This window comes from Rhineura floridana, chromosome 18 (genome assembly GCF_030035675.1).
Source record: "Rhineura floridana isolate rRhiFlo1 chromosome 18, rRhiFlo1.hap2, whole genome shotgun sequence".
Classification (NCBI taxonomy): Eukaryota; Metazoa; Chordata; class Lepidosauria; order Squamata; family Rhineuridae; genus Rhineura; species Rhineura floridana.
In genome coordinates this window covers 11,515,099-11,542,685 of record NC_084497.1, presented here as the reverse complement: position 1 = coordinate 11,542,685, position 27,587 = coordinate 11,515,099, and the positions used below count along the sequence as shown (strand labels likewise).

General features: G+C 53.0%; 1 protein-coding gene across 1 annotated transcript; it reads left to right on the top strand.

The window, feature by feature from the left end:
• Window positions 1–302: 302 nt before the first annotated feature.
• SIN3B (SIN3 transcription regulator family member B) lies at window positions 303–27,204 on the top strand. Its single transcript, XM_061601123.1, has 19 exons — window positions 303–409; window positions 3,537–3,643; window positions 3,929–4,082; window positions 7,734–8,018; window positions 8,597–8,740; window positions 9,143–9,265; window positions 9,970–10,059; window positions 10,823–10,941; window positions 11,342–11,549; window positions 11,709–11,825; window positions 13,016–13,254; window positions 15,560–15,743; window positions 18,365–19,127; window positions 22,014–22,183; window positions 22,837–23,010; window positions 23,242–23,334; window positions 23,772–23,866; window positions 24,951–25,155; window positions 25,278–27,204. Exons 1-19 carry the CDS (start codon window positions 332–334, stop codon window positions 25,506–25,508), a joined length of 3,579 nt encoding a protein of 1,192 aa, XP_061457107.1. The 5' UTR covers window positions 303–331; the 3' UTR covers window positions 25,509–27,204.
• The last annotated feature ends 383 nt before the right edge of the window (window positions 27,205–27,587 follow it).

Genomic DNA, 27,587 nt, shown 5'->3' with positions numbered 1-27,587 from the left:
ACCCTTTCCACCACTTTCATCTCCATGGTTCCTCTCTTTGTGGTCGGCTCTAACCTTATCCCCTTCTCTATCCCCGCTTCCCCCCCCCCGTTCCGCGTCCTTCCCTTTTCCTTTCCGGCCGCCTACCTCCGCCCGCACCCTGAAGGTTCCGGCCCCCTTCCTTCCCCCTCCAGCCATCCGGAGCGACGTGCGCAGTGACGCAGGGCGCAGGCTGGCAGGCTCGGGGCGCGCGGCCGCGGCTGAGGGGAGGCGGAGGAGCCCCAACATGGCGGCGGGGGGCGGCGGCGGCGGCGGCCGGGGGAGCGGCGGCGGCGGCGGCGGAGGACCCAGGATGGGGGGCCGGATAGGGGGCGCAGCGGGAGGAGGAGGGGGAACGACGGCCCCCGCCCCCGAGAAGCTCCCCGTCCACGTAAGTCTAGGGAAGGGGGGCGCCCATTCCTCACACACAGGCACATTGATGAGTGACCTTTAACCTCTCCCCTGCCTGCGCAGCCCCCAAATCCTTTTTTGGGGGGTGTTCCCTCCGTCCCCTAAGGAGGGTGGGCTACATGTAAGGAGACCCTCCCCCCCATAGTTTAAGGTTGGGCGACGATCCCTCCATCAATGCCTTTGCAATATAATATATATATAGACACACTCACATGTATCTCCGCATGCATCCCCTGCAGGCTTCTCCCATTCCATTGCATTATATATATGATACATGCATTAAATGACACCCCCTCTTGCAGACCTCCCTTCCTTCCTTCCAACCTCCCTTTACTTTCTCCACCAATTCCTCCACCCATTTCTTTGCAAATAGATATATTGGATACATGCACTGAAACACCTGCTCCCCTCAACACTTTTTTCCTTCCTTTCCAGCCCCCCCCATCCCAATCCCTTCACAATAATGCACATGCATTAAACATCCCGCTCCCCTCCCTGCAGACTTCCTCTTCCCCTTTTCACTTTATCTCCCTCCCACTCTCTGCTGTTGGTTTGTATTATGTATAATAGATGCATTGGGACCCTCCTCCGGTTCCTTTTCATTGGACTGTAGCCAACTAAGTTCTACACAGAGTAGATCCACTGGAATGAATGCACTTAAGGTAGCCATGTCTATTCTTTTCAATGGGTCTACTCTGAGGAGATCTTATAATCTATTATATAGATATGAAATGGGTGCCTGTATTAAAAAAAACAAACCTCCCCCCCCAAAAAACTTCTATGCACATCCCTCTTTTATTTTCCTCCACTTCAAGGTGCATTTTCAGCTTTCAAGTGAAAAAAGAGGGGTAGATATTTTTCATTAGATATGGCTAAGTGCTGTGTGCATATTAATTTTAATTAATTTTCACAGAGTGAACTCCATATTTGAAACAGCTAATGGAATGTACAGTGCTTACTGGGTTTTGAATTTTTAAACATTGTTTAGACAGTGTTTTTTTGTCTTTTCTGTTCTGTTATTTTTTTGGGGGTGGAATTTAAACATTGTAAGCCCACTTTGAAAGCCTGTGGCTGCAGTCCTTGGCCTACTTGCCTGGGAGTAAACCCCACTGAATTCAATCAGATTTACCTCAGCGTAGACAGAATTAGCATTGCACTGTAAGTATATTCATATAAATAAATATTCCTAAAACCTGTCCTGAAACATAAAATCAAAATAGCAGGTAGGTGCACATAATTTTTTTAAAAAGAAAATGTAGATTGCAGATACAGCTGCAGAGAGTGAATTTATTTATCTGCCAAACTCCTGTTGCTTATTCTGGTTTATTTCCAGCACAATCCTGTATACACTTACTCAGCAGTCAGCACCGTGGTGCCCAACAAGACTTATTTAATTGCTCCCTAGTAAGCCTGCTGTGCCAGGATTTGCAGCCTCAGCCTGGAGTGAACGGGAGTGACTCTGGGTGTTTGGTTCTAGAAAAGAAGATTGTGGTGGGGGAGGGGGAGGAAGGGTTGGGCTTGAGAGGTGTGGCAAAGCTGCAGTGTGATGAATTTGTGTGGATAGGGGGAGTAGGGATGCATGTCGGGTTCCCTGCCAGTCGTTACGGACATTACAAAGCTGCATGGACCGATGGTCCTACATTCCTATCTGGGCAGGGCAGTAGCTCTGTGGCAGAGACCCTCCTTTGCATGCAGCAGGTCCCTGGTTCAATCCCTGATGGCATCTCCAGGTAGGGCTGGGAATGTCCTGCTGCCTGGAACCCTGGAGAGCCACTGCTGCCGGTCTGTGTATGTAATACTGAGCTCAGTGGGCCTAACTTGGCATAAGGCAGCTTCCTGTGCACCAGGAGAGGCACTTTTGCTGCCAGCATTGTACCCATCATCCACTTTGTGGCCTTCAGATGCCCCCTTTCTGTACCTATAACAATTGACCCATTGGAGAAGTGGTTGGAGAGCTGGCATCAGCAATTCCAGGGTGGCCCCTTGGGGCTTCTTGTTGTTGCAAGAGTAACATTTAGTGGCCTGCAGTGCACCTTTCCCTGCCCGGGGCCTTTCTCCAGCCACAGAGTGGCCCCAGGAGCCTTTCCCTTCCCTGCCCCTTACAACATGAGGGGGATGGGCTTTGAGTCTCCTTTTCTTGACCCTCAGCAATTCCTTCTTTTTTACACACACCCTCCCTTCTCAAAAATGTCACTCGCTGGCTCTCCTGCGTATGTTCTGGGTGAAAGGGGAAACTTTCCTGCACCAGCAGAACCTGGTGAGGTCCAGACACTGCTAGGCAGGCAGTGACTAGGGGTGCGTGTTTGTGAGCATGTATGATCATCCTGGGCTTGAAAGACAACGTAAGAGAGACAAAGCAGCACTCTTGCGGGTCCTGTCTTCATGGTCATGGGTGGGAAGTGGGCTCCAGCCACAAAATGTTCTGCCGCACAAAATCAATTCCTCTCCATTGCCTGTGGAAGATGCTCTTTGCTGTACACACACTCACGTGCATATATGCACACCTGGAATGTGGAGCAGGGAGGGAGGCTTTGCTGGGCCTCAGAGCTGCTGAGAGGGCAGCTGTTCTCGCAACTGCTGCTGGGCCGACTGAGTCTCTGAAGCTGTTCCTTCTCCGCTTGGCCTCTACGGAGACTCCTCTGGCGCTTGGGGTAGCCCCGTCTGGGAGTCAGAGGGTAGAAAGGCACGTGTGAAGCAGTTGCCTTATGCTGAGTCAGACGATTGGGGTCCATCTGAATCAATGTTGTCAACCCTGTTTGGCAGCGGCTGTCCAGGGTTTCAGGCGGGGGAAGTTTCTAGCCTACCTGGAGATGCCAGCGGGGGTCGGACCGGGAATCACTGAGCTGGGCTCTTCCCCATAGGCTCTTCCCTACATGGGGGAGTCCTTGGCAGCATCTCATCCCACTGAGCCCCAGTTTGCACAGTCAGGATATTTGTCTGGAGATATGTGGAGCCTGGGCTGCTTGTGGGACTGAGCCCTGACCAGTCTGCCTGCCGGGCCCCCAAGTCAGCATCCTGACTAACAGAATCAGGCTCATCATCGCACTTGGCCCTGGCAGGGGGGGGAGCTGCGAAGACCCCTCAACACCTCTCCCCATCTCCTGCAGGTAGAAGATGCCCTCTCCTACCTGGACCAGGTAAAGATCCGCTTTGGGAGCGATCCGGCCACGTACAACGGTTTCCTGGAAATCATGAAGGAGTTTAAGAGCCAGAGGTAACGTGAGCCAAGGGGAATTGCATGTCTTTCTCCTCCCCCCCCCCCGTTCTTAAATGAATTTTCCAAGCCAGGAACTGCCCGGGTGGCAGATTTAGGGAACTGGAGGGTGGAAAGGGGGGGAACAGGATCTCCTGGGTGTTGGGGACCCAGTGTGCTGTCAGGCCCCCCGCCTCCTCCATGCTGGCCCCCGCGCAGCCTGCATGTCGCTCTGTTCCCCTTCCTCCTTTGCGTGCTGCCAGGGATGTTGAGGCCCGGCTTTTAACGTCCTTGCCTTGGCTCCAGCATTGACACCCCCGGGGTCATCCGGCGTGTCTCACAGCTGTTCCACGAACACCCTGACCTCATCATCGGCTTCAACGCTTTTCTACCATTGGGCTACCGGATAGAGATCCCAAAGAATGGGAAGCTCAGTATCCAGTCGCCTCTGGCTGGCCAGGTAGGAAGAGATGGGCTTGATTTCGTTTTAAACATTCCCTGCCTTCTGGACCCAGTGCCAGTCCTCGACAGAGTTGGAAGGCTGGCAGGCCCTAGTCCAAGGGTGGGCAGCCTCAGTGCCAGGGAGCCAAATGTGGCCCTCCAGGCTTCTTTATCTGGCCCTCGGGACTTTAAAAACAGCAAAACATTTTGCGTTTGCCTTGTGGCTGGGTGGGGAAGGGGTTTTTTTTCCTGGTTAATTGATTGTTGTGAGTAAACATTTGGGGAGTTAATTATTGTTTTTAACTGAGTTAATTGCTGGTTGCATCCAACATTAGTGCTATTTAAGAGGTGACCCATTGAAATTAATGGATGTGAGTAACAAGATTTTTGCCAGACCCCCTCTCCACGAGACCAAGTTTGTTGATTACATGTACTGGAGGTTGGGCCCTAAGGGCAGTTTAGGGATTCTTCTTGTGTACCGCCCACCCCGCTGCACAGCTGACTCCCTGACCGAGGTGCTGGAGGTTATCTCGGCTGTGCGGGTTCTCTCCCCCAACCTTTTGGTTCTGGGGGATTTTAACCTGCATGCCGAGACGGATCTCATAGGAGCCCCTCAGGATTTCATGGAAACCATGACTTCCTGGGAACTGCACCTTAGTAATTGTGGGCCCACCCATGTAGCTGGTCATGCTCTCAACCTTGTATTTGTCTCTGGAGGGGGTGGTAGTGCTCTGAAAATGGGGGCTATTTCTTCGAACCCCGTGTCATGGTCAGATCACTATCTGGTGAAAATGGACCTCTTATTGCCACACACCCTCCGCAGGGGACAGGGACCGATTCGGATGGTCCGCCCCAGACGCCTGATGGAGCCAATTGGATTCCTGAATGCGCTGGGAGATTTGGAGCTGTCTGAAGGCCGCCCGGTCGAAACCTTGGTGACAGAGTGGAATAGGGAGCTCACCGGGGCAATAGACCGGGTGGCTTCGAAACGTCCTCTCCCCCTGAATAGAACTCAGACCGCACCATGGTATACACCACGGTTGCGGGGTTTGAGGCAGGAGGTGAGACGGCTAGAATGCCGGTGGCGGAAGTCTCGCTCCGAGGACGATCGGACACTGGTTAGAGCAGCAATAGCAGCCTACCAAGTGGCAACAAAGGCAGCAAAGAAGGGCTTCTTTGCTGCCTCTATTGCATCCGCAGAATGTTGTCCCAGGAGGTTGTTCCAAGTGGTCCGAAGCCTGGTCGGTCCAGCTGCCCAGGAACCCATGGAGCACTCTAAAGCCTCCTGTGACGCATTTGCAAAACATTTTGCTGATAAAATCGATCGCCTGAAGAGCATAATTCCGCATGCCGTGGACACAGGAAGCGGGCCAGAGGCGATCAGTTGCGATGCGGTCCGGTGGGATCGGTTTCAACCTCTTCCCTCTGAGGAAGTGGACAAGGTGCTCTCTACTGTGAGACCGACCACTTGTTTGTTTGACCCTTGCCCCACGTGGCTCATTGTGGGCTGCAAAGAGAGACTGAGCGAAGGGATCATGGCGGTAGTAAATGCTTCCTTGGAAGAGGGTGCATTGCCATCCGCCCTCAAGGAGGCGGTAATAAAGCCCATCTTGAAAAAACCCTCCTTGGATCCCCAAGATTTAAACAACTTTCGCCCAGTCTCCAATGTACCATTCTTGGGCAAGGTGATCGAACATGTGGTGGCCAAACAGCTACAGACACACTTGGAGGAAACAGATTACTTAGATCCATTCCAATCGGGCTTCAGGACTGGATATGGAACTGAAACAGCCTTGGTCACTCTGGTGGATGATTTAAGGAGAGCGTTGGATAGGGGAGAACACTCCTTCCTCGTCCTCCTGGATCTCTCAGCGGCTTTTGATACCGTTGACCACGGTATCCTCCTGGATCGCCTGGAGGGAATGGGAATTGGGGGCACTGTTTTACGGTGGTTCCGTTCCTATCTCTCTGACAGGCACCAGAGGGTGGCATTGGGAGAGGAGGTTTCAGACCCTTGGCCTCTCAATTGTGGTGTGCCACAGGGTTCTATCCTCTCTCCCATACTGTTTAACATCTATGTAAAGCCGCTGGGAGCTATCATCAGGAGATTTGGGTTGCAGTGTCACCAATATGCGGATGACACTCAGCTCTATCTCTCATTTAAGTTCTCACCGGAGTTGACTGTGGAGACTATTTCCAAGTGCCTGGAGTCTGTAAGTGAATGGATGGGAGGAAACAGGCTGAAACTGAACCCTGACAAGACCGAGCTACTGCTTGTGGGAGATAAGAGAAGGATAGGAGATATTGACCTGACACTGAACGGGGTTAGATTGCCCCTGAAGGACCAGGTTCACAGCCTCGGGGTCATTCTTGACTCCCAGCTGTCCATGGAGGCTCAGGTGTCAGCGGTGAGCCGGGCAGCTTGGTATCAATTACGTCTGATACAGAGGCTGCGACCCTACCTTCCGGTCCATCTGTTCCCACGGGTGGTGCATGCCCTGGTCTCCTCTCGCTTAGACTACTGTAATGCGCTCTACGTGGGGCTACCCTTGAAGACGGTCCGGAAATTACAACTGGTACAGAATGCGGCGGCACGGTTGATTAAAAACAGCAGTCGCCGGGATCATATCACCCCAGTGCTGGAAGATCTGCACTGGCTACCAGTTGTGTACCGAGCCCAATTCAAGGTGTTGGTGTTAACCTTTAAAGCCCTATACGGTGTCGGTCCAGTTTATCTAAAGGAGCGCCTCCAGCATCACCAAATATGCCGCCTGACGAGATCTGCCTCACAAGACCTTCTCTCGGTCCCACCAGTTAAGACAGCTAGGCTGGTGCGGACCAGAGAGAGGGCATTCTCAGTTGTGGCCCCCACCCTCTGGAACTCTCTGCCATACGACCTTCGCCATGCCCCCTCCCTGGTAGGTTTCCGCCAAGGATTGAAAACTTGGTTGTTTCAGCGGGCATACAAGTCTCCTAGATAATTTTAGTTTACAGTGTATAGATGTAGGTTGGTGGATTATAATTGTTTTATATGTTAAAACTGTATTATATGTTGTATTTTTAATTATGTACGCCGCCTAGAGTGGCCGTTCATTCGGCCAGATAGGCGGCCTAAAAATAAAATTTTATTTATTATTATTATAAGTGTCCATTAATTTCAGTGAACCTACTTGAAGTAAAGTTTTTTGAAATATTTTCATTTTAACCTTTTAACCTGTTGTAAAAAGTGAGAAATCGGATCAGTCAGTTAATAATAATAACAGCAACAATCACTGGGGGTGCTTTGCTAAGGACTCACTCGATGCTGGGCTGAACTTCGTGCTGTGGAAAAGGCCATAGCTCAGTGTTAGAAGATCTTCAGGGTTTCAGACAGGGATCTTTCTCCCAGTCCTATCAAGAGATGCCATCAGGGACTGAACCAGGCACCTCCTGCATGCCAAGGAAAGACTCTGCTACTGAGCTGTGGTGGTCCTTTCGCAAGGACTCTTTGGAGCGCTGCTTAGACTCAGCACAGCCCGAGGAACAATTGGCAGGGATAGTTGTGGACTGAGGAGAGCACGGTGATGCAGACCACATGCCACCTGTAGCAGCCATGGACATTGTGGGGAGGAGGGGACAGCTGTGCCTCTCCTAACCAGCTCTTGACATGGTTGCCCTCGTCTCTTGCCAGGTGTCCTTGGCTCCTGTGCAGATCCCCCTGTCTGGCTCTGGCCTGATGCTCCATTACTGCCAGGAGAAAGCCCACAATCACGGGGACTGCCCAGAGGACTTCCACCACCACCATCACCACCAGCAGCAACAACAGCCTTGCAAGGATGACAAGCTGCAGATGCCGCTGGAGTCAGACTCCGTGGAGTTCAACAACGCCATCAGCTACGTGAACAAGATCAAGACCCGGTTCTTGGACCACCCTGAAATCTACCGCTCCTTCTTGGAGATCCTTCACACATACCAGGTAAAAGTTCCCTCCTGGGCTCTGGAGGCTGCTTCAATGTGAGGAAGGGTGTTTTTGCAAGGCTGCCCCCCCTCCCCGTGGGTTGGAGTCTAATTCCTCCCTTGCAGCGTTGGATGGATTTGCTGAGAGGTCCCTGGACTCTCAAGGAAGCTGGGCACGTGCGCAATATTCCTTTGTGTTGGTTTGAACCACCTTTCTCCCCACCCCCATCAAAAACAGAATCAACCTCCAAAGAAAAGCTTTTTCGTTTAGGCAAGCCTACTCAGACATGTCATTTTACATTGTGTATATTTTTTTAAGTTTATTTTTTTAATCTATATTTCAAAACATTTTTGTTATTTGTATTTGTTTTTAAAGTTGGGTTTTTATCAGTATATTGTTACAAATGTTTTACATTGTTTTATGTAAACTGCTGAGTGATTTTCTTGATAAAGCCCTGTTGGGTGTATTTGGGCTGCGTTCTCCTGCCTGGACGAAGCAGTCACCCAAAGGCCCCGCTGTGCCAGGGGCAGGCCGGCCGCCTTGTTGCCTCCTGCTCTGGCCGCAAACGGCCTCCCCGCCCGTCTCTTGCTTTCCAGAAAGAGCAGCTGAGCACCAAAGGGCGGCCATTTCGGGGCATGTCTGAGGAGGAGGTCTTCACGGAGGTGGCGAATCTCTTCCGGGGCCAGGAAGACCTGCTTTCTGAGTTCGGGCAGTTTCTCCCTGAGGCGAAGAGATCTTTGGTACGTAGGAGGGAGGGAAGCGTGACTGACGGCTGTCCCCTATTAGGAATCTGCCTTGCACTGGGCCGGATCCTTGGCCCATTCTGCTCAGCGCTGACTACACTGGCTGGCAGCGGCTCTCCAGGGCTTCAGACAGGGATCCTTTCCCAGCCCTAGCTGGAGATGCCAGGACTTGAACCTGGGACCTTCTGCATGCAAAGCAGGTGCTCTGCCACTGAGCTCCAGCCCTGCCTCTTACTTGGGGGAGGGGGAAGAGTAGGGCAGCCCCATCCCCGGGCAGTGGCAAGCAAGTGACAGCCTCCAGATTCCGGCTGGCGCTCCCTCCCTGCTTCCCTTGCCCTCCGCCTGGAGATGCAGACACCTCATTCCTGCCTTGCTGAGCATCCTCTTTCCTTGCCGTAGTTCACAGGCAACGGGCCGTGCGATGCAAACAGCCTCTCCAAACTGGAGCAAGAGAAGCACCTGGAACACAGCAAGAAGCGCTCCCGGCCCTTGTTGCTCCGGCCTGTTCCTGGCCCGGCCAAGGTATCCGAACTGCAGGCAGAGAGGTGTTGACGGGGGGGGGGGCTGCAGAAGGCAGACTGAGGCTGGTGGGGCAGGGCCTCCTTTGCCCAAATAGACCAGCCTCCCCTGGGAAAGGGGGGATCCAGTCTCCGGGCCAACAGGAAAGGGCCAGTTTTGAGTTGGGGAGCTAATGTCTGATTTCATGTAGGCATGATGGAGGGAGAAAACAACCTGCATTTGCACTTCTTACCACGCTGTGGTTTGTTTGACAAGCAACACGCCTTCCCATAGGCAAGCAAATAAGCCACAGTTTGTTTCTCCAAGGGTTTGTTTGTTTTCCAGCAGCTTGGGGGGGGGGACCAAAAAAACCATGCCTTAAGTGAGGCTCTTGGGTTCAGTCGTGGTGCCAAACTGCAGTTAAAACAAGCTGTGGTTTGTATGCCAAGAGCAAACCATAGCTTCAGTGTTGCGACTTGTGGTCAAAAGACGGGTGGGATTAGACGTCCAAACAAACCACAGTTTAGCAAAAGAAACCAAGGTTTTGCATTACATACTTGCCAGGTGACTGGTGATGGGGGGACCCCTTTTGCCCTCCTGGGGTGGGCGGAGAGAGTTTTGATATGGCCTGTTTTGAGCCTGGAATCTTAAGAGCATGAAAAGCTCAGGGCTTCTGAGCCCCGTTTTTAAAATAGTGGCACACACATGCATGTTTCCTCTCCCCACAGAAGAAAATGAAGCTGCGAGGGACAAAGGACCTCTCGGTGGCAACCGTGGGAAAATACGGGAGCCTGCAGGAATTCTCCTTCTTCGACAAGGTCTGTTGTCCAGCGTGAAGGCGAGGGTGAAAGAGGAACTGCGGTTTAGCGGAGGATCGCTTAGCCTCCCACCTGGTAACGGGCAGACCTTCCTCGTCCTGGGACCTTGGAGAGCTGCTGCTGGTCAGAGGGGGCGCTGTTGGGCTCAGTGAGCGAATGGCCTGATGTCAGGGTACAAGGCAGCCTCCTGGTGTGAGGCTCATGGTGTTGCCCAGGGCCCTTAGGCGCATAGAAGGCTGCCTTATACTGAGTCAGACCATTGGTCCACCTAGCTCAGGGCTGCCAGCACAGGCTGGCAGCAGTGGCTCCCCAGGGTTTCAAGCAGGGAGTCTTTTCCTGTCCCTGCCTGAGGATGCCATTGGGGATTGAACCTGGGACCTTCTGCATGCAAGAGACGTGCTCTACCAGTTAGCAGTGGCCCTTTCCCTAATAATAAAGTAAGATTCTAGTCCTCATGGCCCAGAATAAAGAGATGATTTAATTAGGAGCCTGGAGTGCTGCTTTATGCAAAATCAGACACTTTGTCCATCTAGCTTGGTGTTGTCGACCCTGACCAGCAGCAGTGGCTCTCCAGGGTTTCAGTCGGGACATTCCCAACCCTACCAGGAGACGCTGCCGCTGGGGATTGAACCAGGGACCTTCTTCTGCCTGCAAAGCAGGCTTTCGGCCACAGAGTCACAGTGGCCCTTTCCCTCCCAGCGGGGACTGTGCTGTTCCCTGGCTGATTAAAGGCGCCGCCTTACTTGCTGGCTTTTTTTGGCAGGTGCGCCGTGTCCTCAAGAGTCAAGAGGTCTACGAGAACTTCCTTCGCTGCATCGCCCTCTTCAATCAAGAGCTGGTGTCGGGCTCCGAGCTACTTCAGCTGGTCACACCCTTTTTGGGGTGAGTGAGTCGCGTTGCATTGTTGGATTGTTTGCTTAATTTCAGCCTGGAACGTCAGGGTTTAAGGTCTGCAAAAGCAAAGAGATGGAATCTAGAGCTTATTCAGGCCGATGAGACTCCAGAGGGAGGCGACCAGTAGGCATCACCCTGGGAGGGCAGGTGGTCAACACTGGCAGTGAGGCAAAAGTGGGCTGGTTCTTCCTTGAGCTCCCTCAGTTCAGGCTTGAAGGCGGAGCTGGGACTGGTGTCAGTTGGCTTCTGGGTAGCACTTGGCTCTGTGCAGGCCAGCCCCTCGTAGCTGCTGCTGTTGGTTATTCGTTTGTCGCTTTTCACACATGCACAAACAAACAAAGGTGTCCGAAAGGGGCTTACAGTTCACCTTTTCTCTGTCCCTTGGAAGGAAATTTCCCGAGCTCTTGGCCCAGTTCAAGTCTTTCTTGGGGGTGAAAGAGCTCTCCTTTGCTTCCCCGATGACGGACCGCTCTGGGGATGGGGTCTGCCGGGAGATCGACTACGCCTCCTGCAAGCGCATTGGCTCCAGCTACCGGGCCCTGCCCAAGACCTACCAGCAGCCCAAGTGCAGTGGCCGGACAGCCATTTGTAAAGAGGTGGGAGGGCGACGCCTTCACGCCAGGGCACTCAAAGGGGGAGGCAGGGAGCGAGCGGGGGGCGAGGCCAGGAGTCCCGTCAGCTGCCCTGGAGAGCGGCCATAGAGGAAGGGGCTCCAAAGGGTCCCTCCGGCTGAAGGCAGTTCTCTGGCTCTGCAGGTGCTGAATGACACCTGGGTGTCATTCCCATCCTGGTCAGAAGACTCCACCTTTGTCAGCTCAAAGAAAACGCCCTACGAGGAACAGCTGCACCGGTGTGAGGATGAGCGCTTTGAGGTGAGTCCCTGCTCCTCGGCTTGGGTGGGGAGGAGCTCTAGCTCAGGGTGGGGCACCTGCGTGGATGCCTAGAGAGCCTCTGCCGGTCTGTGTAGTCCAGGGGCAGGGGGCCTCTAGCCCAGTCACGGCCCATCAGGGATCCTGTTCAGCCCCCAAGGCCATTTTCACCACACCATGTCAGCTAATGGGCAGAAGGACAGGATTTAATCCTGTCTTGGCTGAGTGATCCCATTCCCAGGAGGGAGCTAGATCGTAATCAGACAAGGCAACAGGATTGCATCCCCGCTCATCAGCTGTTGTTATGTGCCTTCAAGTCGACTACGACTCATGGCGACCCTATGAATCAGTGACCTACAAGAGCATCTGTCATGAACCACCCTGTTCAGATCTTGTAAGTTAGGTCTGTGGCTTCCTTTATGGAATCAATCCATCTCTTGTTTGGCCTTCCTCTTTTTCTACTCCCTTCTGTTTTTCCCAGCATTATGGTCTTTTCTAGTGAATCATGTCTTCCCATTATGTGTCCAAAGTATGATAGCCTCGCTTTCATCATTTTAGCTTCTAGTGACAGTTCTGGTTTGATTTGAGCAGGGATTAAAGCCCTGGGCAAAAGTATCCTTTGCATCAGCTTGCGTGTGTGAGAGCGCTACTTCAAAGAGGCTTTTGCAGAGGCTTTAAGATGGCTCCTGTCCTCCCAGTGGCTCAAACAGGGCACAGGAGCCTTTGCAAAGTCTTTTCCAAGTCTTCCTGCACTGCCCTTAAGTCTCAGTTCAATCAATCAATCAGTTACGGTCAGGGACCAGCACTATAAAATGTTAAAACAGCAAACAATAAAATATGTCAATATTATACGCTCCCCTTAAGTCTCAGCAGTCCTGGTAGAGGCTTTTGCAAGTCTCCCCCTTTGAGTCCCCAATCGCAGAGACTTAAGGGAAACTCAAGGGAATTTGACAGGTGGGCGCTCCAGCCTGCCTGCTTATTCTGTGATGTCATAATGGCACTATGTGATTAACACGTGGGCACTTTCTTGTCCATTTTTCCGCGGGGAGGGAACCTTGGCCTGAGTCTAGCTTTGCATCTGGGGTGGCTGGTTTGGATGTGCTCCCTGGCGCTCCAAGGAGAGCTCAGGCCAGAGTGGGGGTGGAGGAAGCCCCCCCCTCAGTGGCTCCCTTCATGGCCAGCTTTCTATGCAGCTGGACGTTGTCCTGGAGACTAATCTGGCCACCATCCGTGTGCTGGAGAGCGTGCAGAAGAAGCTGACCCGCATGTCTCAGGAAGACCAGGAGAAGTTCCGGCTGGACGACTGTTTGGGAGGCACATCAGAAGTCATCCAGCGCCGGGCCATCTACCGCATTTACGGCGACAAAGCACCAGAGATCATTGAGAGCCTCAAGAAAAACCCGCTTTCTGCCGTCCCTGTCGTGCTGAAGAGGTGACCGGGTTTCTAATCTCACTTCTGCTTCTTGGTGCACTGGGGGGGGGGATTTACATCTGTGGCCCTCCAGGGCTTGTCGGACTCCAGAGTCCCCCGGGGCCCCAGCGCAGGAGTAGGAGGAAGATGGCAGTTTGTTGGAAAGCGTGTCTTAATAATTAAAAAATCCCTATGACAATAAAAGCAGCATTATTAAAAACAGGGATAGCGAGCTGGTCTTTTGTGTCAGGGAAAGCCTGAGCCAAAGGGATACGTCTTCACAACTGATGGGTGGCGAAGTTTCAGAGTTGGCAGAAGGAAAGGCATTCCATAGGCTGGGTCCAACGGCACAAAATGCCAATTTTTGGCTTACTGCCCCGTGTTACTCTACAGGGTGCGGAGCCACGAGTAAAATTTCCCTAGATGATCTAGGGGATCTTACAGGGCTATACAGTTGGAGACCAGCAACATCTGGAGAACCCCAGATGTCTCAATCTCTCCTCTGAAAGCTCTTGTTTTTGCAATCTTTGATTGCAAGCTTGAGAGAGTTGCTGCTGTTGCACTTATCTCCTACGTGTGTGCATATCTTGCTGGCCACTGTGAGAACAGCAAGCTGGACTAGATCACCCCCCTCCTTTGGCCTGATTCAGGCTATTCTGATGTACTTAACATGAGCTTCTGAAACTTTCCATTTTGGAGATACGCTGCTTTGCAACAGTGGCTGGCTCACCTCCTCTCTTTGCACGTGAGCATGTCTGGAAACTGAAAAACAGGGGAAACAGTTCCTGACCATGCAACCCTAAAAGTCAGGACCCATCCAAAGAATGGGAAATTTTACTCGGTATATTATCATAGCTGTATCATTTAAAATTGCAAGAAAATTTTAAATTGCCAGTTTTGACTACGTGGCTGTCATTGTCTTCAGTGGCAAAAAATCTTAATTTCACATATACACTCATGGAGTCTGAACTGGCGGTGACCGACCAGGAGAGAGACCTCGGGATTGTAGTGGACAGCACAATGAAAATGTCGACCCAGTGTGCGGCAGCTGTGAAAAAGGCAAATTCCATGCTAGGGATAATTGGGAAAGGTATTGAAAATAAAACAGCCGATATCATAATGCCGTTGTATAAATCTATGGTGCGGCCGCATTTGGAATACTGTGTCCAGTTCTGGTCGCCTCATCTCAAAAAAGATACTATAGAGTTGGAAAAGGTTCAGAAGAGGGCAACCAGGATGATCAAGGGGATGGAGCGACTCCCTTACGAGGAAAGGTGGCAGCATTTGGGGCTTTTTAGTTTAGAGAAAAGGCGGGTCAGAGGAGACATGATAGAAGTGTATAAAATTATGCATGGCATTGAGAAAGTGGGTAGAGAAAAGTTCTTCTCCCTCATAATACTGGAACTTGTGGACATTCAAAGAAGCTGAATGTTGGAAGATTCAGGACAGACAAAAGGAAGTACTTCTTTACTCAGCGCATAGTTAAACTATGGAATTTGCTCCCACAAGATGCTGTAATGGCCACCAGCTTGGATGACTTTAAAAGAAGATTAGACAAATTCATGGAGGACAGGGCTATCAGTGGCTACTAGCCATGATGACTGTGCTGTGCCACCCTAGTCAGAGGCAGCATGCTTCTGAAAACCAGTTGCCGGAAGCCTCAAGAGGGGAGAGTGTTCTTGCACTTGGGTCTTGCTTGCGGGCTTCTCCCAGGCACCTGGTTGGCCACTGTGAGAACAGGATGCTGGACTGGATGGGCCACTGGCCTGATCCAGCAGGCTCTTCTTATGTTCTTACGTTCTTAAATACTGATAAGTAGATTTTCCGCTCCAGAGTGGAATCCAGCATACACAGCATTGCAGGCTTGTTTCTATCTGGGCTTGTGCTCATAGATTTAAGGGAAATGCTGCAATGACCAGATTTGGGAAGGTCTGAATGGGAAGTGCTGTGGTTGAGGCAGGGATCAGGAAGCTTTTATGAGCCTAAGGGCAACTTTCTGAGAGCCACATGCTGGGGGGGGGCAGAGGCAGACGTGGCCTGAGCAGTGAATGGGGGGGAACCTTTGGCCCCCGTGCCTGAGGTTCCCCATCTTTGGGTTAAGGTGTCCAGGCGCCCAGTGTACATTGCTGGACCGTCCACCCACTTCTGAACAAAATCTGGACGCTGCCTGTCTCGCTTGGTTACGGGTGATCTGGTTTATTTATTTATTTTAACGGCTGCTGAGTTTTGCATCCGCTGCCTCCTTGCAGTCTGGAAATGGCCATTCCCTCGGGGGCGGCATTGTGGCTTTCCGCAAGGTCACTGCGGTCTCCTCCTCCCGTTGCAGGCTGAAGGCCAAAGAGGAAGAGTGGCGAGAGGCCCAGCAGGGCTTCAACAAGATCTGGCGGGACCAGTACGAGAAGGCCTACCTGAAGTCCCTTGACCACCAGGCCGTGAACTTCAAGCAGAACGACACCAAGGCCTTGCGCTCCAAGAGCTTGCTCAATGAGATCGAGAGCGTCTATGATGAGGTGGGGATTTTCGGGGGCCGTGCAGCGCTTCAAGAGCAGGGATTTTTCAGGCGGAGGGCCGCATCTCCTTCTGAACAGCCTCCTGAGGGCCACATGCCCGGGGTGGCAAGTGGTGCCCGAGGCAGAAATGGGCAGAGGAAGGAATGCAAATGTTCACCTTTGTCTGGTACGCTAGTTTCTATGCATGTTCACACACACGCCTCTTTATCCTCCATCCCGACAAGCAGGGGGCATCATCAAGGGTTCAGGGGCACGATTCTAGCCAGACAAAACTCTCTAGGAGGGTGCCTGGCAGGGCTGGGGAGGGGATGCAGCCCGGGGTGGGCTCTGAGGGCCAGACAGAGATGCCTGGGGGTGGCATTTGGGGTCCTGGGGTTCTTTACCCCTGATTAAGAGGAAGGCGGTCAGAACTGCCACTGGCCCTGGGGGGGAGGGAGGAGAGTGGCTCCATCAAGGGTCCTCCTCCTGGGAGGACTCTTGATGGCCCTCAGATCCGCTGTCTGAACATGGCACAAGATGCCCTGTCCTCTGGGCCTGGACGCTCTTACCTGCTCTGCTCCTAGGTCTGACGGGGGGCGGGGGGAGAGCATGTCTAGCAGGGAGGGCAAGTAAGCCGCAACTGCGCATTGACATTGGTTGTCAGTTTTAAAGCTTGTTAACTTCTAAGAGCTTGTGCTTGACTTTCCTTTTCCCTCCTCCCTTAGCCTCCTTTTTTTCCTTGTGTGCCATGCCACCCTGGGCTCTTTTCAGGAGGAAGGGTGGGATATAAACTTTATAAAACACTGTATTTATTTTTTTTTAATTCTGAGCCTGAGAGCAGGGAACCATCTTAGAATTAGTTTTTGTAAGCCTCTCTGACTGTCTTTTTTTGGCAACAGAACAAATCTATAACGGCTGTAAATTAAGTAAATAAATAGGTTAAGACTCCAACTGTGTTTTACTCAGAGTAGACCCATTTAACTTAATGGGCCTAAATTTCAGTGGGTCCATTCTGATGCATGTTGGTTCTATCCAACTTTAGTCATGAGAGCAGGAGCGTTGGAATTATTTTTTTTTTATTGTTTCATCTATTAAATGAATATCCCACCCTTCCTCCCAGAAGGAACCCAGGGTGGCAAATGAAACATGAAAAAAACTCTAGAACATCTTAAAAACAGACTTTAAAATATATTAAAACAAAACATCTTTAAACATGGACCGCCAGGTTACAGCTGACACTGGATGCAACACATTTTTTTAAGGGTTGCACCCGAGTCATACTCAGAGCAGACCCACTGAAATCAACAGGCCTGGCTAACGGAAGCCCTTTGATTTTGTCGGGTCTACTTTGTGACTTTATTTACTTTCTTACACTCATTTACATTCTGCTTAATCACCAAAGTTCCTAAGCGGTGTACATAAAGATTGCTAAAAGCATGCAGTGGATAAAATCCATTAAAAATCAGTTGAGAAAACAGAAGTGCCTGAAGGTGCAACAAGGCTGAGGGGGGTGGCGCCATCTGATCTCAGCCTGGAGGGAGTTCCACCCTGTTTGGATCACAATACTGGACATGGCTCCTGGCGGATATGAGCCATGGTGCATCTGAGGCGGGGGGGCGGAAGGGAGGAGCACTAACAGAGACACCCCTGAAGATCTTGGGGGTTGAAGGTGGAGGCTCTTAGCCACGCTCGGAAGCGTTCCTTCTGGCAGTACAAGCCGCTTATCTGAACTGGATCAGATTACACAGTTTAGGACCACAATACCTGATGGATTGCCTCTCCTGACATGAATCCACCCATACACTACACTCAACATCCAGGGTCCTCCTCCAGGTGTCTACTCTGAGGGAAGTGGCAGGGCTGTGGAGTCAGAGTCGTGGAGTCGGAGTTGGGAGCAATTTTGGGCGGAGTCGGAGTCGGGAGCAATCGGCGTCAGTAGAAATGTACCGACTCCGACTTCCAAATAAATTTTGATTGACAAGAAGCAATTTTGCATGGAGTCGGAGTCGGACAGTAGAAAAATAGAGGAGTCGGAGTCGGAGTTGAAGGTTTGGTGTACCGACTCCACAGTGCTGCTCAGTGGTGGCCCCCAAATTATGGAATGCTTTTTTTGACGAGGTACGCCTGGCACCAACATGGTTATCTTTTCGGCACCAGGTCAAGACTTTCCTCTTCTTCCAGGCATTTTAGCATGTGTTTTTAAATTGTTTTTAATTTTTTTAAATTGTGTTTTTAAATTTTTTTTGTGTTTTATATTTGTATATTTGTTTTTATTGTGTTTTTATTGTTTTTAATTGCTGTAACCTGCCGAGAGAGCTTCGGCTATGGGGCGGAATATAAATGTAATAAATAAATAAATAATCCAGTAAACCATAAATTTATTGGGTTGGACCTGATGTTGGTCGTGCTCAGAGTGGACCTGTCGAAATTAACTACCTTGAATCCGTTATTATTCATTTATTGCATTTATTAGTTCAGCTTTTTTTTTAACAGAAAGTGTCCCAAAGTGAAACAAACATCATAAATCTCACCGAGTCTACTCTAAGTAGAATTTGCTTGGATACAACCCATAAATAAGAGAAGAGGGGGTTGGGGGGCTGATAATCCCTCTCAACCTCTCTCTCTCTCTCTCAAACCTCCAGCACCAGGAGCAGCACTCTGAGGGAAGAGGAGCCATCAACGAGCCGCACCTCATTTTTGTTTACGAAGACAAGCAGATCCTGGACGACGCGGCCTCCCTCATCAGCTACTTCGTGAAACGGCAGCCCACCATCCAGAAGGAGGACCAGGCCACCATCTGGCAGATTGTCCACCGCTTTGTGCCTGACCTGTTTTTCTCCCAGCTGACCAACAACCAGCCTGCCTTGGAAGAGTTGCCCAACGAGGAGAAAGGGAGCCCGAAGGCTTCCCCTCCGCTGGACACGCGGGACCTGCGGAAAAGGGGCCCACCCGTGGAGGACAAGGGGCCACCCCCCGTGGCAGAGGCCCATGAGTTGCGGAAAAGGACTGCGCCCGCCCTGCCCACCAGCCCCATGGAGGAGAAGCCCCCTGCCTTAGACGGCCACGAGCTGCGCAAGAGGAACCCTGTGGGGGCTGCGGCGGCGCCCCCCACCAGCCCCCCCAAGGATAAGGGCAGCTTGGAGAGTGGAGCGCCGCTGCCTCCGGCCACGTCTGGGCCCCACCACACGCTCGATAACATGTATGCGCTCTTCTTTGCCAATAACCACTGGTACTTTTTCCTCCGCCTCCACCAGACGCTTTGCTCCCGGCTGCTCAAGATTTACCGGCAGGCACAGAAGCAGCTGCTGGAATACCGGACGGAGAAGGAGAGGGAGAAGCTCTTGTGCGAGGGCCGGAAGGAGCGGGCAAATGACCCGGCCATGGAGCTCCGGCTGAAGCAGCCAAGTAAGGGCTCCCTGCAGCCGGGGTCAGGCGAGGCGTGTGAGGCTTGCCCGCCTCCCAGGACCTTGTGACACAGGGCTGGGGGACCCCTGGGGCCTGTGGAAGTGGTGGGCCTCCCAGCAGCCACCAGGGGCGGGTGGAACGCAAACACAGCCTTGGAGCGAGTCCCTGCCGGCTGGCAGCCTGGCTCTCCAGGGAAGATTCAGGCAGGGAGTCTTCCTTTCCAGCCTTGCCTGGAGATGTGCCCATTGGGGATTGAACCCGGGGCCCTCTGCAGGCAAGGCAGGGGCTCCACCACGGAGCCAGAGCCCTGGTCCGTCTAGCCGAGGATGTCTGCACTGACTGGCAGCAGTGGTCCTCCAGGGTTTCAGATTTAGGGGTCTAACCAATCAAGATTCCTGCCCTTATTGCTCTGAATAAAGTGCAGAGTTAAAAGGGAGTTGAGGAGCTGCCTTTCACCGAGCTGGCCAAGGGAGTCTTTCTTTCCAGCCCTACCTGGAGATGCGCCCATTGGGGATTGAACCTGGAACCTTCTGCGTGCAAAGCACGGCTCTAACCACTGAGCTATGGTCCCTGTAGTCAGGGGCCACAAATGTTTCCCAGCCCCGTTGCAAGGAAAGTCCCCCCCCCTCCCTGTACTGTTCTTCTCTACATAATGCGCCAGGGCTCCAAGACTGATGAACCTTTCAAAGCAGCATGTGGACAGCAGTTCACTTTCATTCAGGAAGCCTTAATCCCCATTTCGAGAAGGGGACACAAAGACAAATCTGGCCCTTCATATCCTTTCCCTCTCAGTGGAGGTGTTTCTCTTGCCCCCTCTCCCTTGCATCCCAAGCAGGGCCCGGCACCTTCTTTTATTTACAAATGTACAGATCTTGCTCTTCCTCAGAAGTGAGCCCAGAGTTGTGTACATCAGAAATGTTGTTGTTATGTGCCTCCAAGTCGACTGCGACTTATGGCAGAGAAGCATGCCTTGCTGATGAGGAGGACACCCTCTCTTTATTCATGAAGCCGCCTTTTCAGCAGGCATCAGAAAACCAGAAATCTGGGCGACGGGGCGATACCTCTGAGGGAGCATAACTCCCAGGTCAGGGGCCCTCATGCATGGGAACGTCAGAAGGGTCTGCAAAGGGGGCCCATCTCGCTCACTATCCTGTCCTCACAGTGGTCAACCAGAGGCCTCTCCTGGGAAGCCCACAAGCAGGTCCTGAGTGCAAGAGCCACTCTCCCCTCCCGCGAGTCCTAGCAGCTGGCATTCGGAGGCACTTTCCGACAGTGGACGCAGAGCGGAGCCGTCATGGCTAGCAGCCACTGATAAGCCTCCTCCTCCTCCATGAATTTGACTTATCCTCTTTTAAAGCCCTCCAAGTTGGTGGCCGTCAGTGCCTCTTGTGGGAGCCAATTCCATAGTTTAACTGTGCGCTGCGTGAAGAGGGACTTTCGTTAGTCAGTCCTGAATCTTCCAACGTTCAGCTTCATTGGATGGCCACTAGTGGTTCTGTCCACTCTCTCCGTGCCATGCACAATCTCATTTGCTTCTATCATGTTGCCTCTGACTTGCCTTTTCTCTCAACTAAAAAGCTCTGCATGTTTTCACCAGTCCCTGCAGTGCAGTCACTTCGTCCCCCGGTCCACACAGTCGTGCAGGCACCTTTCTTGCTTGTCCGTCTAGGCAAGCCCAGAGACCCATTTCCAGCCAGGCAAGCACACTGGAAGAGTGTGTGAAGCAGGGCCTGGGGAGAGTCCCAGGGGCCTGGCCAAGAGGCTCTGAGGGCCTGCAGCTCCCCTCCCTGATTAAAGCACTCTTATTCCTGGCTTGCTGCTGTAGTGCCTTGATCACTCCAGCTGTCTTACTCTGTTTCAGTGCTACTTTCTTTTCTTTTAGTTAGAGCTGTCTTGAAGGACCCAAACAGGAGAGAGAATGGCCCATAAAAATTAAAACCAGCGAAAGGGAGGGGGCCACCCCAATTTGGAAGGGGTCAATTCCACTGAGGGTCTCCGCTGCAGTTCCGCCTTCTGGCCACTGGGCGCCACTGTGCCCTTGAGCAGCCGCAGTTGCTGCTGTCCACTCAGTCTGATGGCATCATTTGGAGAAGGCGGGGCATTCCTGCTTGTGGTGATTGAGGTTGACACGGAAACTCTGGCTTGGTGGTCCTTGGGGGGCCAGGCTGTCATTTGGACACTTCATTGCATTTCAATTTACTATTGCATTTATATCTCACTGGTTTTTTCCTCCAAGGAGCTAGGGCGCCATTCTTGGATCTTCCCCTCTCTCCATTTTATCCTCATGCCACCATAGGTCACCTCCTTGGCCTGCAGAAGGGTTCAGGTTCAGTCCCCAATGGCAGCCTCTCCAGCTAGGCCTGGAAGAGGCCCCTGAAACCCTGGAGAGTCACTGCTGCCAGTCAGTGTCGACCACACTTGGCTGGCTGGCTGGACCCCAAAGGCCTGACTGTGTATACAAGGCAGCCCCCTGCACTCTTGCTGATGTTGTTGCCTGCCCCTCACCAGTGTGTCCCAGGGTGGGTTACAGCAGTGTTAAAATTCAGCATTAGAAGCTGTTAAAAGAAATTACATGCACAGGAATAAGGGGGGTCCTGAAGAAAACATGCCTCTCAGTTGCCAAAGGCCAGAGTAAAGAAAACTACACGGCGAAGGTGCCGGGTGCTCCTCTGCGGGGAGGGAGTTCCACAGCTTAGGGGCTGCCCCAAAGAATGCCCTCTCCCCAGCCACCACCACCACCCTCCTCAACTTCTGCATGCAGCTCTTGGCAGACACAAAGTTGCCCACCTCTGCCTTGTTTGACGATGCGCCAGCCTTGGCACCCAAAGATCTCCCAAGCAGAGGTGGGAGTCCAGGGGTGTAATTAGGCTTTTTTTCCCTGCCCAGGTGAAGTGGAGCTGGAGGAATATTATCCAGCATTCCTGGACTTGGTGAGGAATCTGCTGGATGGCAACATCGACCCCACCCAGTATGAGGACACACTGCGGGAGATGTTCACCATCCACGCCTACATCGGCTTCACCATGGACAAGCTGGTGCAGAACATTGTCCGGCAGGTAACGGCAGCCCCCTAACCTGGGGGTGGGCAGAAGCTGGCCTCTGTTGCAGCCAGAGGGGGCCACTTTCTGAGGAGTCCGCTTGGTTCTGAGCTCTGTTGCCCATGTGTAAGACAAGCAGAAAGGCCCAAGTGGTTTGGGGCCTCCAGGTTTGGGACTCGAGCCTCAGTCAGGACTGACGATGCCGGCCACACTGCCTCGTGGTTGAGGCCACCAGCCAGAAGGGCTGTGCGCCACCCTATTTGATGCCAGAACGTGGCAGGTCAGGTGCTAGACTGGATATTTGTGGTCAGCCTCTGCCTGGACTACTCCGGAGTTGCAGTTGAACGGCGGCCTGTTTATTAGTCCCCAGTGGCAATCCTTACGTTTTCCTGGGTTTTTTTCCTGGAGGAAGAGAAAGCTTCCAGTGGCAAGTAACCACAATGGACACATTCCCCCTCCACTGTCATAGACCGTCTGCCTCTGAGTACCAGTTGCTGGGGACCACATGTGGGGTGAATTGCTGCCACGGTTGCGTTCGAGCGCTGCTTGGGGGCTTCTGGCTGGCCAGAATGCTGGAGTAGACGGGCCCCTTTGGCCGGATCCCGCACTTCAGGGCTCTTCTGATGTTCTAATGTTCTCTGTCTCCTCCCCCGCCCCCTTCGGGGCAACAGCTGCATCATTTGGTGAGTGATGATGTCTGCCTGAAGGTCGTGGAGCTGTACCTTAGCGAGCAGAAGTGTGGGGCAGCTGGGGGCAACCTGTCCTCCCAGTGCGTGCGTGCGGCCAAGGAGACCAGCTACCAGTGGAAGGCCGAGCGCTGCATGGCGGACGAGAACTGCTTCAAGGTGCAGAAGCCCCCTCCCCACCCCACACACCTGGCCCACATGGTTCCCGGGTGCCTTATTGCTCTCTGCTGAGTCGCTGCAGTTTTCACTTCAGTCGCTCCTGTGAAACTAGGATCTTGTCTGTAGGTGGGACGGTTACACGGATGGTGCCTGGGGTGGGGGCCTGAAAAGGGGGTGCTTTGGGGAGCTCCATCCCGCACGTGTGCCTGACTGCCGGCCCCGCTCTTGCAGGTCATGTTCCTTCAGAAGAAGGACCAAATGATCATGACCATTGAGCTGCTGGACACGGAGGAGACCCAAACAGAAGACCCCACGGAGGTCCAGGTGATTCCCGCTTCCCTAGGCTGACTAGTTGTGGCATTGCAGAGCCTTTGTGCCTGGAGCTCCCTCTGACGAGGAAAGCACATGGCCAACTGTGTCTATTTGCGCACCGCATAAGCCATGAATCACTGCTCTGTGCCGGTCCATCTTCCCCTCAGCAGCAGGGGAGGATTCAGCTACAACCCTGGCTTGGCATGAGGCCTGGACCAGGCTTGTGGTTCGCTTCACTCCAGCCGGCTCACTCCTCAGAGCCACGTTTTGTTCTTGGTTTGCCTTGGGGAAAACCACCATGGGCCCTGGTTCGTTCGTGACGCCAGAGCCAAAGGGGCTGTGGCTTCTCCTTCCCTGGTGCGGAGCGGGGAGGCCTGCTGACTGTGTTGCTGACCCTGATGTGTTGAATGGGGCTCTTCTCTGCCTTTCTCTCTCTCCCTCTCCTCCAGCACTTGGCTAATTATGTGGAACAATACGTGGGTGTGGAGGGAGCCCCCAGCAGCCAGAGCGAAGGCTTCCTCTTGAAGCTCGTCTTTCTGCAGAGGTGAGTCCCGCTTTGCACCCAGGAGTGTGTGTATGTGGGGGGGCTTTTCTTCCCCCTCCTCTGGACAGGCTGCCTTCTCTGGGGAACCTCCAGGCCGGGGGTGCCAATTGCGGCCGTCCAAGCTTCTCTCCCTGGCCCTCGGGACTCTTTCCAGGTTCTGAGCCATAGTCCTGCTTGAGGGCTTTTTGCCTGCGCAGGAGAGATCCATGAACTCCAATGACTCTTGCTTGCCTTAGTGGGGGGAGGCCAGAAAGTTGCCACATTTACGTCAATGGCCCTGCCCACTCTTGCATCCGGCCCTGCCTATCACCATCATGTGGCCCTCAGAAGGAAGGGTGGCTCTTGGGCTGGAAAAGACCCCCCCCCCCGCTTTAGAGCATCCCCTCAGTCTGGTACCCTCCAATGACCTCCCCCCCCCCATCATCATCACCCCTGGGAATTGGCCGTGCCGGCCTCTCAGGAGTTGCAGTCAAACAACCTACACAGGAAGAAGCGGTCTTGGTCTGTCTCACTCACTGCACTGACTGGTAGCGGGAGGCTGTCCCAGCCCTACCTGGCGATGCCGCTGGGGCTTGAACCTGGGTCCTTCTGCATGCAAGGCAGATGTTCTGCTGCAGAGTTGCGGCTCTTCCCCTCTGGAGGGCCAATCTGATTGGGAGAAAGAGGAGCAGGGTGTGTTGCGCCACCCCCTTAACCCTGAAGAGGGGGAGATGCTGGGCCTGAAGAAGGTGCCCTGCTGCTTAGATCAGCCTTTTGGCCAGAGCCATGAGGACTGGCGTCTTGCTTTCTTTCTAAGTGGCTTTGCATGCAAAAGGCCCCAAGACTCTTTCCCTGGTGGCATCTCCAGGCAAGGCTGGAAAAAAATCCATCTGCCCCTAATCTTGCATACCTCCTGGTAGGGCTGGGAACGTCCCTGCTTGCAGCCCTGCAGGGTAGGCAGTATTAGGCTAGATAGACCACGTGGTCCTTGGAAAGATGGTGGGAGGTGACTGCGCTGAAGAGCCCAGGCAGGGCCAGGCCCTCCTGCCCCCCCCCACGCCTGCTACCTCTCTTTCCTCCCCCTCCCTTGCCCCTTCCGGCTCAGGAACCTGAAGAAGTTCCGTCGATGGCAGTGCGAGCAGGTCCGGGCCTTACGTGAGAAGGCGAAGAGCTCCTGGAAGCAGGTGGTCGGGGTGGAGAGTGCCTGCAACGTGGACTGCAAGTTCAAGCTAAACACGCACCGGATGCTGTTCGTCATGAACGCCGAGGATTACATGTACCGCCGCGGGGCTCTGGCCCGGGCCAAGCAGGTGCGCCTTGAGATCTAGCAGCTTGTCACCGGGCAGCTGGCTGGTCTGGGCCACTGTTTTATTTTAGTGATCCTCCTCCATCTCTCTCTTTCTCTCTCTCTCTCTCTCTCTCTCTCTCTCAGGCACAACCCGCCGTCTTGCTGCGGTACCACCGCCGCTTTGAGGAGTGGCACCAAGGGTGGCTGAGCCGCCACGTGAACAGAGAGGCGGCCGAGCTGGTCCAGGACTGGCTGATGGGGGACGAGGACGAGGACTTGGTGCCCTGCAAGACCACCTGTGAGACGGTCAGCATCCACGGGGTGCCCGTTAACCACTACCGTGTCCAGTACAGCTGCCAGCCGGCCTCACCCTGACCCCTCCCCCCCCGCCATGGACTCTCTCTCTCTCTCTCTCTCTCTCTCTCTCTCTCTCTCTCTCTCTCTGGGGATGCAACGTATCTGTCACTGGTATTTATCCAACCAGCGTTGTTGTTGTTTTCCTTTTGGGTTGTGACTCGGGACGATGATGACGTATTTTACCCCAACCCATTCCCCCCCCCCCATGGTGTGGCATGGATGTGCTTGCCCTGAAACGGACAGACTCTCTCTCTGCAATTGGCAGTGGGGGGGGGGGGCGAGGTTAGCATATGCTGTTTCCACTGGAACTGGAACTGGAACTCTGCAGGCCTTGACCTGGGCAGGCGGGAGGGAGGACCCTGATGGTTGCTCTTTGGGAAAGACCCAGAAGATGAACGTGGGGCAGGGGAGAAGGCCTCCCCCCCCATCGGTCAGTCACGGTGCAGGGAACATTCAGTGCCAAATGGGGAGGCCATTGAAACACCTTTTCCTTTCTCCCTCCTTGCGACTGAGTCCCCAGCGTGGCCTGTTGGTGGCTGTTCCCACATGGGTGACAAATGAAATAAAATACAGGTATGGTGGGGCTTTATTTGGGGGGGGGGTGTTGTGGCCAAGTGCATCTTGTTCTCCTGTGGGCATCTCGGGACCTTTCCAGCTGCACCGTATGGAGCCCCCTGGGCAGCTTACCCAATAACGGGTGCAGAATTTGGCCCACAGAGTGGGTGCAAGGTGAAAGGACGCCGCCGCTGTTGCCCTCTCAGAGGGTTCTTTCAGCTGTGACAAGTTCCTTTGCCCAAGAACAACCTGCCATGGTCCAGAGGGCAGCTGGAGAAGGGCCCCTCTCTGCGACAGGGAGGGCCTTGCCCTGGAGGGGGGGCTTTTGTGCTTTCTTGCTGAGCTGCAGTGGCTTGGCAGGGCAAGGTCATCTCCAAGGGGGGCCGGGGCCTGTTGAACTTCCATCTTCCTTTCCTTGCCACCCTCAGCCCTTGGCCATGAAAGGCACACTCCTGCTCGTGTGTGTTTTGGGGGCTTCCCACACAAGAGTGCAGCGCCCCTCCCTCCCTCCGGCCCTCTCTCACTGCCAAGGAACTTGTAGCGGTCCAGCTGTTCTGCCCCCTCCCGCTCTCACCATCTTTGCCTCCAGGAAAGCTGCTCCTCCTCCTCCAACTCTCTCTCAACTCCTGCTGCTGCTTTCCTGAGCAGAGAGAAGAGAGCCCAACTGTGCCAAATTCTGTTTGACAAAACAGTTCCTTAAATAGTAGCTTTGTGGCTTAATGTGTTCTTTTTTTTAATCTTTTGGGGGCCATCATGAAAAATCCTGCCCTCTTTGTAGCCCCCGCATCACCCCCCTGCCTGCCCTCTCCCTTCCCCTCGAACTTTTAAAAGTGTACCACCTTCTTCAGGCCACCTTTATGCATCCTGTTTTTTGTTTTGTTTTTATAAAGCAATTAATTTATAATCTGAGTGGGCAAAGCGAGGCACTAACCCTCTCCTCTCATCCCCAAAGGGGTGATGTTAGCGGGGTGGGTGGGGGCTACTTGGCGCCAAGGAGGGCCTGTCGGTAGCCAGAGGAGGTGAATGGGAGAGACCCTCCTTCCGTCTCTATTTTTGTCGCTGAAGGGATCTCTTCTTTCTTTAATGGCTTTGTTACTTGCTTTGCCAACTCTTTGAATGTAGTTTTTTAAAAAATATTTATTTGCACATCAAGTAAAATAAAATATTAATTTTAAAAATGCAGAGACTCCCTCAGTTCTTAATTCCAGAGTGGCTGCGGAACAGATTGACAGGTCCACCTGGGGAAATATTTTTTTTAATGTTCCACAAGATAAAATATTCACTACAGACAAATCCTGTATGCTGCTTATAGGCCAAATGCTAAATAAAAGCAAGTGCTTCTTAGATGAATGGGCTCCTGCTGGGAGGAAGGCCGGGATATGAATCAAATAATAAACAAATAAATAAATTTACAAGACAGGCTTCAACACAAAGTCCTCTTTGTAATCTAACAAAAACAAACAAACAGAAAATAGTGGTTAGCCCCTTGCATGGGGGAGGGGGGGGATCTCATGTTTTATCACTCACCCATACATAGACTTA